The following is a 15,773-nucleotide window of genomic DNA, read 5'->3' on the forward strand; positions in this document are numbered from 1 at the left end:
TGAATAGGGCTCCTCTTGTTTGCACTCGTTTACCAGTAACCGAATAAACAACCTCATGGGCTACCAAAATTCCTACATTGCTGTTAGAGTTAACCAGCATCTCTGGAATTATATACAGTTGAAGAAAAAGATGAAGATTGACAAATGGTTGACAATGCTCCCAGCTAGGCTAAGCTATGTTCCAGTATTAGTTTTGTGCTAAGCTAGGTATCAGTGCTAGCTCTCAATCTGCCGAGGTCCTCAGCAAAGTAAACAGGCCCGTTTAATTGAGTTGACCCTGTCACTCTGACCCTGCTGACAGGTGAGTGACGGGTGAGCATCACAGAATTGCCTGTCATGAATCACTCCACTGACAGGTCCGTAAAGAGAGTGTTTGCTCGTGTGAGTGTACATTTGTGCGTACCCTATGACACAAAAGAGCTGGACTCACCGTGAGATGCTGGAAGAGCCACGCCCTCATTATGTTGGTGGCCACCTTGGGGAAGATGCCACGCTTTTTCTGCCTCTTCTTGTCCTTGTCGGGGTCATCGTCATCTCCTGTGCCAGGGGACGCCACACTATTGTCTAGACCATCTCCTGAGCAGAAACAAGACCAGCGGTCAAATAGTAGCCTGGGCTAGTAAAACAACATAGACACCAGCGGCTAGCTAATAAGCAAACGCAAACAGTCACTTGGTTCTAACGCTGATGCTAGCGCTACTCCTGTGACTGAAGAGAGATCCATACAGCTGGTTAGCATCAGCCCAACGTAGGCTTTTCACACTATATTGTAAGTCCAGAACAGAGGGAGAGAGAATGATCATCTTGAGTTGTAGGCCAGTTCAGAGAGAGACAGAGTGATTTAGATGGCCTCAGAGGAGAGGAGATTCCTGGTGATGTGTCATGATTAAACTGGGCCATCCTACTAGGTTTTTACAGTAGGAGGAGAAAAAGAGAGTGAAAAAGAAAGAAAAAACTGCTAGTATTGGGCTAGGGTTCATGTCATTAATTCAATAAAATTTGCATGCTTGACATAAAGCAGTGTGTTTTATATTTTCTTGAAGCACCAAAGGACTCCATAAGGACACATACGTTGTGTAATACACTCCTACGCGCACACACACACACACACACACACACAGTACACGCATGTCCACACATCAAGTTGGAAATTCAAAGGCATGTGTACTGAAATGAGGTGTTCAATTGGTTGGCTCATTGCTACAGCCTGAACTTCCCCTATTACCTCCCCCCCACCACCACCCGCCCCCCACCACCACCACACACCACACACCACCACTAACAACAACTTTGGCTTCCACAAGCAGTCCCAGACCCCTCAGTCGATCCACCAGCAGATTATCATGGCAGCCCACTCCGCATTAATGTCAGTCAGCGCTTGATTTCAGCAGGAAAAACATGCGCATATCAAGGCGGCCTTGCTCCTTTAAACCGAAGTTTCCATCTTTGGCCCCGGACCTTTTTCTCTCTACTCTTCTCCGCCATTAATTGTGCATTAGCAAAAATGATTTACTTTTAACAGTCATAGTTATTTTTTCTTGCCCCCGGGCACAAATGCCTTGAAAGCCTTCCTTGAGGGCATCTAAATTATGTATCTGAAAACTCCTCCTCTAAGGCTGGGAAGGACCCAGACATTCTCCAAATTCAGACCCGCATGTCTCCCTGTTTTTGGGGAGGCATCAATCAAGGGCACCTACACAAGCCCTAATCTCGCATAAATATTTGAACTAATAACATTAAAAAGGAGGAAAGAAAAAGGATCCGACTGGTGGAGTAATCAAATGCAAAATACATGAAGAATACAAGGACAGCGCTCTCTATCTCTCCTTCTTTCTCCTCCTCTCTCTTTCTACAGACACTTATTTCCATCCGTTGTTTATTTCCTTCTCTACTTCTTTCCTCACGCTCTCTGTATCTCTCGGTCCCCCCCCCCCACCTACCCTCTCTCTCTCTCTCTCTCTCTCTCTCTCTCTCTCTCTCTCTGTCTGCATGGTGTTTTCCTTTCACATCATTAGCAGGGAGCCACAGGAAAGAGAAAGGCAGAAAAGTGCAGACTTAGCGCTCCCCACGTGGAGCTAAAGCAGCCGTGGATGCAGCCTGCGTCTCTCTGAAGGACATATGGACGAAGCAAACTGGGAGCCTGTTGTAATTGTAGAATGGGCATTCATTAGCAGCAAATGCCATAAATCCCAGGCTAAGTACGAATCCTTGTTCAGGAAAGCCTAAACAATAAACGGGGGCCTAGTTGTAGCCCTGGCCTGCCCGTGAGGGGCTTCCTGAGAAACACGACCCAGACGGAGGGCTGGAGAAAGGCTAAGTTAAGCTAAGCTAAACTAGTCCGCCACATTTAGTCTCTCTACGCTTCAATAACAAGACTCCAGCCATCACCAGGCTGCTCTCTTCCCCTGCACACCACCGTGTTCGGGCTTGAAATGAAATGGAACTATGTTACAACACACCAGTTGGCTGTTGTTTGTGTAGAGCCTAGCTGGTTTTGTGTGTGTTGTCTTTCAAGCTAGTTTCCAAATCACTCTCCTGTTGGGAGACACCAGTGGCCAAAAGGCCGGCAGATTAATTTTATTGACGTTTCCATTTTCACTGCAATGTGATAGCCTCCCTATGGCTAGGGCTAGGGCTTGAACTGAGGCTGAGGCTAGGGGTGGGGTTTTAGGTGAGGTTGGGGTGAAGGCTGGAACTGCCTTGATTGAGGCTGTTCTAGCATGAGGTGGGACTTGTTGAGAGTGAGGCTGTAGTTATGTTTGCAACTTGGACTGAGGCTGGGAGTAGGGTTCAGACAAGGCCCAAGGCTGGGACTGAGGCCGAGGCTGGGGCTGAGGCCAGGGTGACCCGTGCTTATTTACAGACTGACCTGTCACTTCATTACCCTGCCTGCTCTCTCCTCCAGTCCAGACCCGCAAGGGTGAAACCAGACTCCCAGCCTTTTCAGCTCCTCTCTCTCTCCCTGACTCTCCCTCTCTCTCTCTCTCTCTCTCTCTCTCGTCTCTCTCTCTCTGTCTTGTACATGTGTGAACACGGCACACAACCCAGATCTTATGCTGCGCATCAGCTGTTCCTTATGATCTACATGCGTCTACATGCATGTACATGTGCTCTGACATGTACACAAACACACAGAGGGGTAGGGATTGACAATGTGTGCTGGCCAAAGAGGTGGAAATAATCAAGTAAATGAGGATCCCGGAGAAGAGGAATAAAGGTCAAAAAGAAAGAAAGAAAGAAAGAAAGAAAAAATTGAAGGAAGGTAGAAGAAGAGGAGAAAAGAAAGAAGGGAAAAAAGAAGAGAGAGGAAAAGAAAGAAAAGGCCCCAACTTGCACACAACCTCATTACATCTAAAGCAGAGTGGGTGATTTACATCCTCCCCTCTCCTTTCTTAGGAGCCAGAGAAGGAACGCTGCAGGGCAAATTGTCCCAAACGCTAATGGCTTCTGACTGTTCCCTGGCAACTCGGCCATTTTAACCTGTGTAGATGTGCACTCTACAAAGCAAAAATAAATAAATGGGAGAGAAGATGGAAGGGGAGAAGGCAGTGTTGGAGGGCAGAGGAGAGGAGAGGAGAGAGGAAAGGAAAGGAGGGCAGAGGGAAGCGTCCCATCATCTGGCCATGTGACACAGATGGGGGCTGGCTATTAGGAGGCGGGAGCGAGGGCCTCGGGGAGTGGAGGTGCTGGAGTATAGCCCCGGGCAAGTTTGGAAAAGCAGCGCCCTGGAGACGGAAAAGAGACAGCCCTCCTTCTCTCCCTCTCTCCTCTCCCCCCCCCCCCCCCTCCCCCTCATTCTCTCCCTTCCTCCGCCATTCCACCCTCCTCCTCCCGTCCTCTTCTCCCCCTCCCCATCTCTCTCCCACTTTTGAGTCAGAGTGCACACAATGAAAGTATGTGCATGTTTTCGTATACACGGGGAGAGAGTGTGTGTGTTTGGGGGACCGGACACACGTGAGCAAACAAACAAGCCACACACGGCACATAACTCTCCCACAGACACATACGCAAAAACACACACACACACTCATCACGATGGGCACTTATTAAAAATGCATTCCGATCCAGTCCATGCCTCTCTCTTCTCCCAGTGAGTAAATTGGTCTCAGGGCTGAGCTCATTAAGTAGCTGAGATAGGACTGCAAACACTCGGTAAGCACACTTTACTAATGTTGGTCTGAATAATAAGACGTTCTCTGCCAGGGTCGTCCCTGTGTGTCGTAGGTGGGTGTGAGAAGGAGAGGCAGCGCAGTGCTGCGTGCGCTGTCCGCACTAAGGGCAGAGGGGGCCTGGGTGAACCCTAATGACTCCAGCGTGCATTTCTTCATAGCTGGGGGGCATGGAGCACTTCAGGGCAGCACGCTAAGGTCCTTAGATGGGGGAGGTGGGCAGGCAGCTCGACTGGAGACATGCACAGGTGGTGGAACTGTCAATACTACGAGAATGCCCCCGTGCCTTATCCTCTTCCCATGCCGATGCACACACGCATGACTAGGTGAGCTCTTCACGAACGCACGTCAGCGCACGCCCATGTTGTTCTGACATAGAAGAGCACACTTATTTGGCCTTGTGGAGTGTTTAAGCCAGATGAGCAGGGTGTGGATGAGCGTTGCTGCGGAGGCTGGGAGGAGGGGTTAGCAGGGCCGAGCCAGGCGTTTGTTTCAGGGTAATGGGGCATGAGTGTGGAGGCCGTTGCTGTACAGAGGCAGTGGTTAAAGTGACTTAATTACAATGGACCCCCCCCCCCCCCCCCCCCACACACACACACACACACACACACTGCACAGCCAGACCGCTCAGGCATGCTTGGCCCGCATTGGGGCAGGGGTGAAGGGGATGAGTGGGGGGGGGGGGCTAGAAAGGGGCTCTATGGTTCTAAAGCCCGGCCTCTTAACGGGTTATAGACCATGAGCCTCCACCCCCAGCCCTCCCCTTGCCGAACAACCCCCCGCACACACACCACACACACACACACACACTCCCCAGCACCACCTTCACCCCCAAAGGCTGGGCCACAGAGAAAAGAGAGAAAAGAAGAGGGGATTTAGAGCCTCCCTTTCCCCTCCTTTTTTCTCCTCAACTTTTCAGCCGGCATAAGCGCCGTTTAGGACATTCAGTCCCCCAAATGGCAGCGAACGAGTGAAGCAGCGGGGCTTTCTCTTTTGTCGGCCTTTTCCCCCTTTTATTTACTCAGGATTTACGCACAGCCCTCTCCGACACTGGGACCACATGTTCCTGAAGCACACACACATACACACAAACGCAGAGCGCTCCATTCACACTCCAGCAGGCAGGGGAATTGCTGGCCCTCTGTGCTCTGTTCCCTACCCATGGGATTACAGGTTTTCTTGCCTCAACCACATGCTAGCAATATGCTAACCTAAAACACACACACACATACTCACGGTGATAACAGAACACACACTCGGACGCTGTACCGTGCGAGCCGCATATCAAAGTACACACACTCCGACACATTGTCAACATGATCTAAATTCCACCTAAAATAAAACAGTATCTGTACTGTTTCTCACACATGCTCCTCTGCAACACAATGTACTGTACATGAGGGGCCTCAAATTGAATTGTTTTTCGTGTGGTGGCCAATGAAGCCTTTGCTTTACGCTGATTATTCCTGATCTGTGCTTAAACAAGCAGCAGGGCTTGCACTGGACCGTAAAACAACAGCTTAGTAAACACCAAGCAGGCTGACAAATTGGGAACACTATGCCTGGAGTCATTAACAGCTCTAAAACCTGTCGTAGCAATTACAACTCCTCTTCTGCTCTCTCTCTCTCTCTCTCTCTCTCTCTCTCTCTCTCTCTCTCCCTCTCTCCCTCTCTCCCTTTCTCTCTCTCTCTCTCTCTCTCTCTCTTTCTCTCTCTCTCTCTCTCTCCTCTCTTTCTCTCTCTCTCCTCTCTCTCTCTCTCTCTCTCTCTCTCTCTCTCTCTCTCTCTCTCTATCTCGTCTCTCTCTCCTCCTCTCTTCTCTCTTTCTCTCTCTCTCTCTCTCTCTCTCACACTCTTTATGTCATGGTCAGGTGTCATCTGGCTGCCTGCTTGACTACTCGTCTGTGGCACTACAGGACCTGTCCAACACTACACTCTTTAGCTACAGCCACATCCTAGAGGGGGTAGGGACTGGCTGACTGGCTGACTGACTGGCTGACATGGCTGACTACCCACCTGCCTTCAGTGACTCCGTTTGCATGACAAGTAATGTGTAGTTGTCTCTCCAAAAAAACACATCATTAAGTGCTCCCTTAAATGAAGTGGAATAAGAGAGCCTGATTAGAGGGCTTCTTCCTGTGGCTTGTGCAAAGGGAGGCAGTCAGGCAGACAGGCAGTCAGGCAGACAGGCAGTACGGCAGACAGGCAGTACGGCAGGGGAAACAGACGGAGGTCATCGGTTGCTCGAACTGCTCCTTTTCTTTCCTCCTCCTCCTCCTCCTGCTCCTCCTCCTTCTCCCCTGCCCCCTCTCCCCGACCCCTCGCCCAGCCACCAGGCAGATCTCTCTGTCATCCCAGGAATGCAGGAGATAACTATCGCCTCTCCACACCGATACACGGCCCCTCTCCTCTCCCTGGACGCAGGCCAAATGCTGACCCCCAGCCCCACTGGAGTTGGGTAGGAGGGGGTGGGGTGGGGTGGGGTGAGGGGGGGGGGGGGGGGTGCAGAAGAGCGGAGGCGGAGGAAAAGGAGAAAGGAAGGAGGGACAGAGAGGGAGCAAAAACCAAAACAGTGAGCAACACTTACATATCTGGCCAGGGTCATTTTTACCCTGTCAAAACTAAAACAAGGCTCCCAATACAAGCTTCCCTCCACCTGTCTCAGGAAAAGCTCCCTAGTCGTAGGCCTCTACCCTGGGCCCTCTGTCCTGGACTCTGTCCTGGGCCTCTAACCTATGCCTCTGTCCTGGGCCTCTTTTGTAGGCTTTTGTCTCCTGTTACTCCAAGCAATAGTGATCATACCACTAGGCCTGATGTGTGGTTAAAGCCTGGCATCTTATCAAAGACTTTGGGACTTGGTAATTGTCACTGTAATTAACCTGCTACCTGTAACAACAATTATCTAATTACATCATAAATAGGCCTTTGAGAGGCCCACAATTGGCGGATGCTGGGCCTGGCCACCTCGGATTGCACTTCAGATTTTTCCAGCGGCCCCCGCACACACACACACAGTCTTGTTAGCTTGTTGATCACTTGGTCCTGATGATTTTATTAGTCCGCAGCCCTTTCATTTAAGTAAACAAAAGCACAGCTTACTTAGCACAGGTAGCCTTTCCTGAGACTTTAACCCCAGAACAATTAGACCACTGGGACACACCCTTGGGTTGGAGAACACACACTTGGACTTTGGGTGAGAGCCCCCCCCTTACACACACACACACGCACGCACACACCTCACCCCCCACCCTCCCCCTCCCCTCTCCCTCCGATAGGGTACAGCGGAGCTCAACTAGGAAGAGGAGGAAAAAAAGAAATCATCTAGAGGGAGGAGAAGGGAGGGGGAAAAGTGGAGAAAGGGCTCTGGGATAGAGATGTGTTGTGTGCAGATGTCAGGAGCCAATTTGCATTGAGTAGCAAAGGGCTAAATTGCAGGGGACGGGGTTTGGGGGTGGGAGAAGGGCGGGGGCAACCTCTCGCTCCTCTTCTTTTTTGGGGGGGAGTGGAACCAAAAGGGCATTGTGATGTCCATGATTGCCCCCCCCCCCCCCTCTCTCTCTCTCTCTCTCTCTCTCTCTCTCTCTCTCTCCGGAGGTAAGGATCAGTAGCTAATGAAGGGCCCTGGGTCTCTTCTCCATGCGTGTTTCACACTCGCTGCCTCCCTGACAATCTCCACCCTGCTCCCTTCAGCCAAACCCTCCCTCCCTCCCAGTCCCCTCTCCCTGCCCGCCCGCCCGCCACCCCCCCACCCTCCACTCCCTTCTTCTCCAAATCAGATTGACCTAATTGGTCCCAGAGGTTATCAAGGTGCATCCCCTGTCTCATATACATCCTTTATAGAAGCCTGTCTGTCTGTCTTCTCCCCTCCCCACCCCTCCCCTCCTCCCCTGTCCCCTCCCTTCCCTTCTTTCCTCCGCCCCTCTCGATCCCTCTCTTCTTCCCTGTTGTGGTTTCCCAGGCACAATGGAGCTATTCTCTCGCCATCTTCGCTGGTTAAAATTACACACGTCCCCTCTGCCCTCGTTGGACTTTGATAACTTTATTACTATGGCAAACTAAATAACAGGCCGCCCTGTCCGGTACAGCTGAGCTTCATAGAGGAGAGAGGAGCGGAGAGGAGCGGAGAGGAGCGGAGAGGAGAGGAGCGGAGAGGAGCGGAGAGGAGCAGAGAGGAGCAGAGAGGAGCGGAGAGGAGCTGGGAGGGGGACAGAGGAGCAAAGAGAGGGCAGGGAAGCAAGGGACCTCGTCTGTGGGTCTCGCCACATGCCCCTCCTCTCGTCTCTAACCCGCCACCCCACTCCACAGAAGGAAAACTGGGGTTGTGTTGAATTAATTGGAATGAGCATGGAAATTAGCAGAGCAAAATGCATCCATTTTCACCGCCAAAACTAGGGGGTGTTGCGCCTCTTTTGAGCCCCAAATCTGTCAATGAAAAGAGAGAATAGAGAAGAGAGATAAAAAGAAAACAAAGAATGGGCGAGAACTAGAGAGAGTGGAGAGAGAGAGAGAGAGAGAGAGAGAGAGAGAGAGAGAGAGAGAGCTAGAGAAGCAAGTGAGCTCATCACATGGATTTGGTCTGCTAGGGGCTATATGGCTTTATTAATCCCTGCTAGGGCGCTATCAAAGTCAGCTCTGAAAACCGACAGGAAAGGAAGAAAGGATACAGCACTCTGCTGCACCTTCCACCACCCCGTCCTTCCCCGTTTTACCCCAGCTAGGGTTGCGATGTGAGATAGATGGGGGAACAACTCGCAACGTCATACAAGCCGGACGAGGACAACAACACCCAGTAGCGATTCTCTACCCTCAATTACAACCTCCGCCTCAAACAAACAAAGCCATTCTGTTAGTGTTGCTGCTGGGAGGGCAGGACACCTTGGAGTTATTACCCTGCCCGGCCTGCCACACCCGCCAGACAAACCCACGAGGGGATGGAGGTTTGTGTTACCGGAAGGGAGAGGGTGGGGGTGGGGGGAGGGGGGTGGGGGGGGGGTGGGGTGAAGGGGTTGACGGGAGGGCGGGGGCGGGGTGTTGGAGGAGCAAGAGATGAAATAAAAGGTTTATAAATCAACAAGTCAACCATCAGATTGCAGGCTCTGCTCTCCAGGCCTCTCATCAGCCCGCTGCCATGAAGTTTTTTCAAGTGTTTTTTTTCACTCCAACATCTCTCTCTCTCCTCTTTCTCTTTTTTTTCATACGAATGTCCTGGAGGCAGGGAACAAAGCGAGCAGAACTGATTACTGCGGCGCTGAGCTGAGGCCTGGGCCCGCTCCGGCAGTCTAAACTCTGTTTGGCTTCCTAATGAGCTCACTAAAAACCCAATTCATCACCCATAACCCCTTCTCAACCCGCCCAGAAACTCACCTATTATGGAGAGTCAAGGGTAGTTGTATACAGGGGTTAGGGTTGTGGTGGGGGTTGAGGTAAGGAGGGTAAGGCTTATAGCTTATAGCCTGGCCAGGGTGTCCTGCTGCCAGAGGGGTTCCCTCTGAGCTTCCCTTTCTACTACTTACAGGGTTTTTCTTGCAGAAATGGGTGTCCCTGTCTGCCTGTCTGTGTGTCTGTCTGTCTGACTGCCTGTCTGTGTGCTTACGCCTGCTTACCTACCTCCCTCCCTCCTGTCTGTCTGTCTGTCTGTTTGCCAATGCCTGTCTGCCTGTCTGTCTGTCTCTCTATCTGTCTGCCTGCCTATCTGTGTGCTGACGTCTGACTACCTCGCTCCCTGTCTGTCTGTCTGTCCGTCTGTTGGCCAATGCCTGTCTGCCTGCCTGTCTCCCAGTCTCCTGTACTGCTCGTCTGTCTCCCTGGATGCCTGGGTGAAGGAATGTCCGGCTCAGTGGTTCCAGCAGCAGGAACGTCCCGTTCCCCACTGCCTCCCACGCAGGGCCGGAGATTTCCACTTTAATACCCCTTCTCTCTCTATCTCTCTCTCTCTCTCATCCCTGGGAAGACAGGAATTTGGTGGGGAAGGGAATGTTGAGTTGGTGGGGGTGTCACTGTGAATGAGTGGGGCACTGGCGAAATAAGGGAGTTGTTTGTGTGTGTGTGGAGGGAGGGGGGGGAGGATTTGAGAAAAAGATAGAAAGAGATATGGAGAGGTATGAAGCTGGATGACAAACAGCTGAGGCATATTGACAATCTTCTCCAGCAGTAGAACCAGTGTTGGAACAGACGGAGAGAGATAGAGAAGGAAAGAGAGTGCAGAAGTAGAGGTGGAAGAGGGGAGGAGAGATGAGGGTGGGGGTGGGGGAGTAAACTCCCACAGTTCCTCATTACATGGAGTCGGAATGATCCTCTTGGCACCTGAGCTGTAACCGAGAGATTACAGAATTGATGAATCCTCTGTTTAAAATGCAGCTGTTTTATTCTGCTTTAGTAATTAATTCTTTTTCCGATACAGTATTGATTAAGCGTAGCCCCTGATAAAGTTCAAACCCAGAGGAAACCCCTCATGGGCTTTGGGCATGGCCAGCTCTGGAGTCAATGAAAACTTCCTTCAGTTCCCCTGCCTCTACCTCTCTCTCTCTTATCCTCTCTCTCTCATCCTCTATCTCCCCATCTCTCTTTTTTCCTCTCTCCCCCTCTCTCTCTCATCCTCTCTCTCCCCATCTCTCTCTTATCCTCTCTCTCTCATCCTCTCTCTCCTCATCTCTCTTATCCTCGCTCTCTCATCCTCTCTCTCCCCATCTCTCTGCAGCATAGTTTTCCCTCATAAATTAGTCAAGCCAGTGTGGAGCTCTGTTAGTTGATCTCTGCTTTTGTCTGCTCCGTCGCTGACTTGCTCCCCTCTCTCGAACGGAGCCTTTTTACAGTATGCTTGTGTCACACACAAACACACTCATACGCAGGCAGAGAGAGACGCACACACATACAAATGTAGTAAACGCTGGTAAAAGTCTGCGTACGCGCGAGCACTTGCACGGGCACGCACAGACACGAGCAGGGACAGTCTGTTGGTGTGTTCTCCCCTTTCGCTCGTCCCTCGTTCCCCACTCCCTCGCTCACACGAAGCGTCGCAGGCAAAGGAGGGGAAGCTTCTCATCCACGAACCCCTCTTTCATCCCTTCATTTCTTTCTTTTTCTCTCCATACAGCTGAGCTTCTGTCTGATCAACATAGGGTATGGGGTTCTTCTCAGGGACTCAACCAGCAGAGAAATCCAGATACTGCTTTACAGGCACTTGAGCCGCTCGTGTCTTGTCAAGACCTCTCACCTGCTGGCTCCTTTACCAGTCAATATCTGCAGCCTAGCCTAATAGAACCAAACCTAGCCTAGCCTAGCCTAGCTTAGCCCTGGCATAACCTTTACTCGCATTACTGAGCCTAGCCTCGACTTTGGCAGTCTAACCTCGCCTGCTCTTCTGGGCCGTGGCACAGATTCACAGAAATTCTTGGATACACTCCCTCGATCCCAGATAGGGGGAGGATGTTCACAAGGCTACGCCTCTTCTTTCAAGGTTCCATGGAACACGTGGAGATCTGGGTGAAGCTCGATACCAGTAGTTTAGGCTCCATTACTGCAGAGCCACAGAGCTTAGTGACTTGGACATATTCCCACAAGGACAAGGATGACCCCATTCAGACAGCTCAACCCACACACTCTGTCTGCCCCTGTTCAATATGAACAGAATTAATGAGTTAATGAGAAAAAGTAAGAAATATAATAAGACAGCAGAGGCTGTGCTAAATGAATAGACAAGAGACTATTTCCTTAACTTAATGGGGCCGGAAGGGAGGCTTTGATGAGCCTCGGTATTGACTGTCCCTTCCTGCTCCTTAAAGTAAATTCACCAGGTCATTTCATTAGAACACCAATCCTGATCCTAATTTTGATTTTAGATGCTTGACAGTTGTTGGCAGAGGAAATTGCCATGGCAGTCCTAGACTGAGAGGCTTATTACTTAAGTGAAGAATGCTAGTTTGGAAGCCCAAGGTTCAAATTATCACTTCCCTGACTGGCTGTACAACCCAAATAGGTATTCCATCACATTTCAGGACCCCTTTTTTGGCCGGATTAGCTGGTCTGAAATAAGACAGACTAGATTTCATCCAAAACACACCACTAGTATGTTGGTGGGAGTAGCAGGCGACAATGTATGTCACCTCCACACACACACACACACACACACAGTGCCAACCGCATATCACCAAATCCTATCATTACTTGATCATTCTGGACCGGAGCCAGCTGTGGGAGGGGCCTAACTCCACACTCAGCTCATCATGGAACTGCATTGCAAGATAAAACACAGCCTTAATGCTCCAGCGCTGGTGGATCTGAACCCTCGTAATTAGCTGCTCTCTGCTGTTCCTCTCTGCATTTTGAAGCTGACTCTTTTTGTTTCTCATCCTCTCTCTCTCTCTCTCTCTCTCTGTCTCTCTTCTCTCTCTCTCTCTCTCGCTCTCTCTTCTCTCTGTCTCTCTCTCTCTCTTCCTTTTTTGAAGGGCCTTCCTTATTGACTTTTCAATTTTCCCCCCTCCACCCCTCACATCCACCCCCCCACCCCCCCCACACCAGCGCTAGCCCCGGTGCCTCGGCAACAAGGCCCAGCCCGGCAGTACCCCCAAGCCCACTCCCTGAGACCCTTGCTGGGGCTGGGGAGCGCTCGGAGCATAGGCAAACCCTCAGCTCCCAGCAGCCCAGAATTCACTCCCCAGGAGGTCACAATCAAAGAGAAAGACCCTTAAAATCTAACCATGAGTAATGAGGGTGCTCCTCTACTGCAACAATAAGCAGATACACCACTGGAGAGAAGGAGGGAGAGAGTGTGGGAGGGAAGAAGAAAGAGAAGACGAGAGATACATAAAATCTCAGGCCTGGTTTAGTCGAGGGTTATATAGGACTGAACAGCAGAGGAATTAAATAAAAATAAAAATAAAGTGGTTAGAGAGACAGAGAGAGAGAGAGAGAGAGAGAGAGAGAGAGAGAGAGAGAGACAGAGACAGAGAAAGAGAGAGAGAAAGAGAAAGAGAGAGAGCAAGAGAGCAAGAGAGGGCAAGAGAGAGCAAGAGAGAGAGAGAGAGAGCGAGAGAGAAGAAAGGGCAAAGGGCCAGAGCCAGAGCCAGCGGTGATGGTAGCCCCGGCCACACATCCACCCAGGCACGTATCTGTGTTAAAGACGAGGGTGTGTGTGGCATGTCTCTGCAGCCAAAGGGAGCCAAAGGGAGCACGACTAATTTCTGCACAACAATAGGCCTGGATGGGCGCCCACACAATGGCAGGTGCTTTGAATAGCAGCAGAGCCCTTACAGCGTGGAGCTTCTCCTCTCCTCCACTAAGGAGGACCCAGGAGCTGGCTTGTGTAACCTTTCATTTTGGACTGGGCTTCCTTTTGACTTATAAAGGATGAAAACGATCTCATGGGGGGCCGCAGAAGGAGCGGCCAGCCAGGCCCATAGGGCAGAGCGCAGACCGAGCTCTCTCTCTCTCTCTCTCTCTCTCTCTTACTCTCTCTGTTGATCACTCTCTGTCTATCTCTCTCTCTTAGCAACGCTCTCTGTCTTTCTCTCTCTTACTCTCTTACTCTCTTACTCTCTCTCTCTCTCTCCCTCCCTCCCTCCCTCCCTCCCTCCCTCCCTCCCTCCCTCCCTCCCTCCCTCCCTCCCTCCCTCCCTCCCTCCCTCCCTGCCCACCCCTTTATACCCCCCCCCCCTCCTCAGTACAGGCCTGGGACCCTTTTTCTCTCTTTTTGATCTCTCCCATTCTTACTGCTCCCTTCTTCTTTGTGGTTGGTGGTGTTGGTGTTGTTGTTTCAGGAGTGCGCTGTAGCAGAGTAGCTACTGGGCTCAGGGCTGCGTTGTGGGCCGACCAGGGGTAAAGGCAGCATTCCCCCACCTTAACAGCATTCTTTCCGGGGTCAAGAGGTCAGGCTTCACAGATGTCTCCTGCAGACACTCTGTTGTCTAAGCACTGCAGCCCAGGGAGTCAGCATTCTCTCCAAACAATGCTGTTCACCCCCCTCACTTAGGAAAAATGTAAAATATCCCTCTTATTTTTAGAATTAAGCTACATTATGTGTTTTTTTTTCCAAGGAGGAGATCTTGGGGGATAATGAACGAAGGGAATGGCTATCGCAAGATAGCAATGTTTTCTTCTTTCTTTCATTCTGTTCAACCCTCCCCTCTTCCTTAGTTTCCTACAATTGTTCTAAGGCAGCCTTAGTCATCCTTGCCTGATGGCAGAGGGAAAGATGCTTTATTGAGCCGTTTTCCCCTCTTTCAAATAACACTAGAGCAAATTGCCAGGAGAGTAAAACGAAAACAAACTAGGAAGTAACTCTCTAAAAACGCACACACCACACACACATAGTGCACACACACACACAGTCAGGGCAGAAACCAGAACAAACAGACACCCTAAATGAACGAAAGACAATATTTAAAGTAGTGCATCGGTGGGTAGCCTCAATAACAACAAAATGGTAGAGAGGAGTATTCCCGAACCAAACGGCTTTCATTAAATACAAATCAGGCTTCTGCATTTGGGTGGGCGGGGCGTGAAACACGTGGAAAAGAGAGAAGAGATGGCAGTGTGTAACATGCGCGTTCCGCCTCAGAACATGGAAAACGGGGGAACTGGAACAACCTTTTAAATCAGGCCTCCTTCAGGGATCCTTGTTTCTGTTTTTATCCCTCTCTGTCTCCTCTCTCTTTTGACATGGCTTGCTTCTTGCTTCCCCTCCAAACATCTCTCCTGTATTCTTAAAATTGATAACCCTCAAAAATGAATTATAGGAGGTGTATAATGAAGGGCTCCTCAGCATCAGCCTGAAGCTTGCCAGTGCTCGAGCCTGCCTCTTTTGGCATGTTGATTTGTTTTGTTGTGTATTTAGCCCTTGTGTTTCCTTAAGAGTGCTCACTGCTCGGGGCATGTAAATAAGAAATTATCCCTGCTGACTAACATCCCTAAGACCTCCTTGGGGTAATCAGGAATTATTAGATGCACGCTTGCAATAAACGCAAGAACTCATGGTGCTAACCACCGTCAAAGCTCTCACCTCCCTCTGCCCCCCTTTCCCTCATAAAATGGAGGAACAAAAGCTATCAGGTGTGGGAAAAAGGGAGGGCAAAATGAGGACCATAGGGAGGAGTGCTGTACTGTACCCCCAGAAAGCTGCCCTCTGCTTAAACACTCATTTAAGCATGTACCCGAGTGGGAAACGGACTAGAAAATAAGCTTATCTCCCATAATGCCCTCAAAAGCTTTGCATAAACGGTGAAAGATGTACGCGTGAAAATCAGCTAAGGGGAGAAACTCGCATTGCAGAAACGTGGCGGCCCCTTTTGTCGTCCTCCCACTCTCTTGGACTGGGAGTCTGCCAGGTGCAATAAACGACCTGTAGGGTACAGATGCTCCAGAGAGCTTCAGAAGCAGCTCCCTCGGAAAAATCCACCGCTTGTATACGAGACCACACCGCGCCTGCTGGCTAACGAGCTAGCGAGCTCGCTAGTTAGCGAGACTATTATCCTCAAATGAGTCGTGATTATAGGAGGGGTTCTCACAGCTCTGAGGTGGGGATACGGGGGGGGATGCTGGTGGGGGTGGTGGAAGGGGGGGGGCAGAGATTAGAGAGCAAAGGGGGACAGAAGAAAGGGGGAAAAGTAA

At 50.6% G+C, this 15,773-nt stretch overlaps 1 protein-coding gene across 1 annotated transcript in view; it reads right to left on the reverse strand.

Moving 5' to 3' along the window:
* Nucleotides 1–430: 430 nt before the first annotated feature.
* The window catches only part of LOC136949532 (homeobox protein Meis2), a gene marked incomplete at its 3' end in the record, with an annotated part of 35,213 nt that continues 19,870 nt past the window's right edge, over nt 431–15,773 (reverse strand). The window contains 1 exon segment of the mRNA XM_067243845.1: nt 431–576. Within this exon segment, the coding sequence (XP_067099946.1) occupies nt 431–576 (146 nt within the window).

The sequence above is a fragment of the Osmerus mordax genome, chromosome 9 (assembly GCF_038355195.1).
Source record: "Osmerus mordax isolate fOsmMor3 chromosome 9, fOsmMor3.pri, whole genome shotgun sequence".
NCBI lineage: Eukaryota > Metazoa > Chordata > Actinopteri > Osmeriformes > Osmeridae > Osmerus > Osmerus mordax.